At 47.0% G+C, this 1329-nt stretch overlaps 1 protein-coding gene across 3 annotated transcripts in view; it reads right to left on the reverse strand.

Moving 5' to 3' along the window:
* The window catches only part of LOC113209573 (uncharacterized), a 12071-nt gene extending 10818 nt beyond the window's left edge, over positions 1-1253 (reverse strand). Inside the window, exons 1-3 of one of the 3 annotated variants that reach the window (XM_026427202.2) lie at positions 1122-1253; positions 503-555; positions 47-279 (exon numbers count right to left, since the gene is read on the reverse strand). In XM_026427202.2, coding sequence (XP_026282987.1) covers positions 47-279; positions 503-531 — 262 coding nt within the window. In that variant the 5' untranslated portion in view covers positions 532-555; positions 1122-1253. Of the gene's footprint in view, positions 1-46; positions 280-502; positions 841-868; positions 1042-1121 lie in introns of those variants that run through there. The other 2 variants (XM_026427192.2, XM_052272712.1) reach the window with 2 other exon arrangements.
* Positions 1254-1329: the final 76 nt, after the last annotated feature.

The raw sequence follows: 1329 nt of genomic DNA on the forward strand, positions 1-1329 counted from the left end.
GTTATATAAAATGTAACATAATTTCTCCTAACATTAAAGTACATACCTGTGAAGTCTTTTTGAGTTTCATTCCAGAGTGTATTTAGTTCATTTAAAAATACAAAAGTATCTTGAATCGCTCTATTTTCTCCTGCTTGTGCCCACTGTAGAAGTTCTGAAGATGCTGTTTGTTGAGCATTGAGGAATGCCTTCGCAGCAACTCTCATGTCTTTAAGTTCCGATATCACCAAATTTAGTTCACCATGTCCACTACCAATAGATCTGATTCGAACACTACTCCTGCAATGTAAAATGACATTTTTCTGAGATATTGCGACATGTTTATGAAATCCATGTACTAAAACAACAATACAGTTATTAACACAAATAATTGATCATATCAACTAAGGTCTTATGACTCCAAATTTCCAACATTCATCGATTGGCACATTAATTTTAACCGATCATACCTGCACTGGGAATGATGCCCTTTGACACAATGATGAAAGAGTATAGTACATACCTTCGTAACACTTTGCTGGCCTTGTCCATCCTGATGTCCGTTATCAACCCTGGCTAAATAAATGAAAAAGGAAATCACTTAACACCAAAGGAATGCTCCACTGACGAAGTAATGATGAGATTTCTGTCAAAACCATGAGAGACTGGACGGCTACATCAGTCTTTCCATTGTGATTATTTTCGTAACGCTGAAACACGCCAAGGTTAACCAACGAACTAAATTTGACCGTAAAGGACATGCGGACGCGATCTCGCGGACGCGCAGCAAATCGCTAAGTTTCCCTAGCACATTAGTTAGACCCACAAAAATTCACACTCTGGCATTATAATGCGAAAATATTTCATAATTTCGCTAAAAACGGCTCACGTTTCAACTTTGGAGGTTGATTGCCCTGCAGGATCAACGGGAGAATTCCGAGTACTGGGCGTTGCCAGGCAACCGAGTCATTCAAGCGGCGCAGGATGCAGCCTGCACCCACAGCAGCTGTGCGGGCGCGTGCCGCGTATAGTCCATTCGCGGCAACGTGCCTTCATCCCCAACCCCCACCCGCTATCTAACCCGCTGAACAACAAGTTCGAGGCGACATGGAGCGCGGAGGACGCGGTCGAGGGAGACCCACCTTGACCTCGAATGAAGCACCCGGAACGCCGGAACACCTAAACAGCTCTCACAGAAGCTACCGCGCGTCCAGCTCAACACGCTGGAGCAACTCGGGCGCGGCGTCAGAGGCGTACCGCGGGCGGACTGTACCGAGCAGGGGGCTGCAAAAGGGTGCGGCCAGGTGGGCCAGGGCAGGGCCAGGTGTGGCGCACGGCGGTGGCGGGGCG

This window comes from Frankliniella occidentalis, unplaced genomic scaffold (genome assembly GCF_000697945.3).
Source record: "Frankliniella occidentalis isolate FOCC.00 unplaced genomic scaffold, Focc_3.1 Scaffold7, whole genome shotgun sequence".
In the NCBI taxonomy this organism is placed as follows: domain Eukaryota; kingdom Metazoa; phylum Arthropoda; class Insecta; order Thysanoptera; family Thripidae; genus Frankliniella; species Frankliniella occidentalis.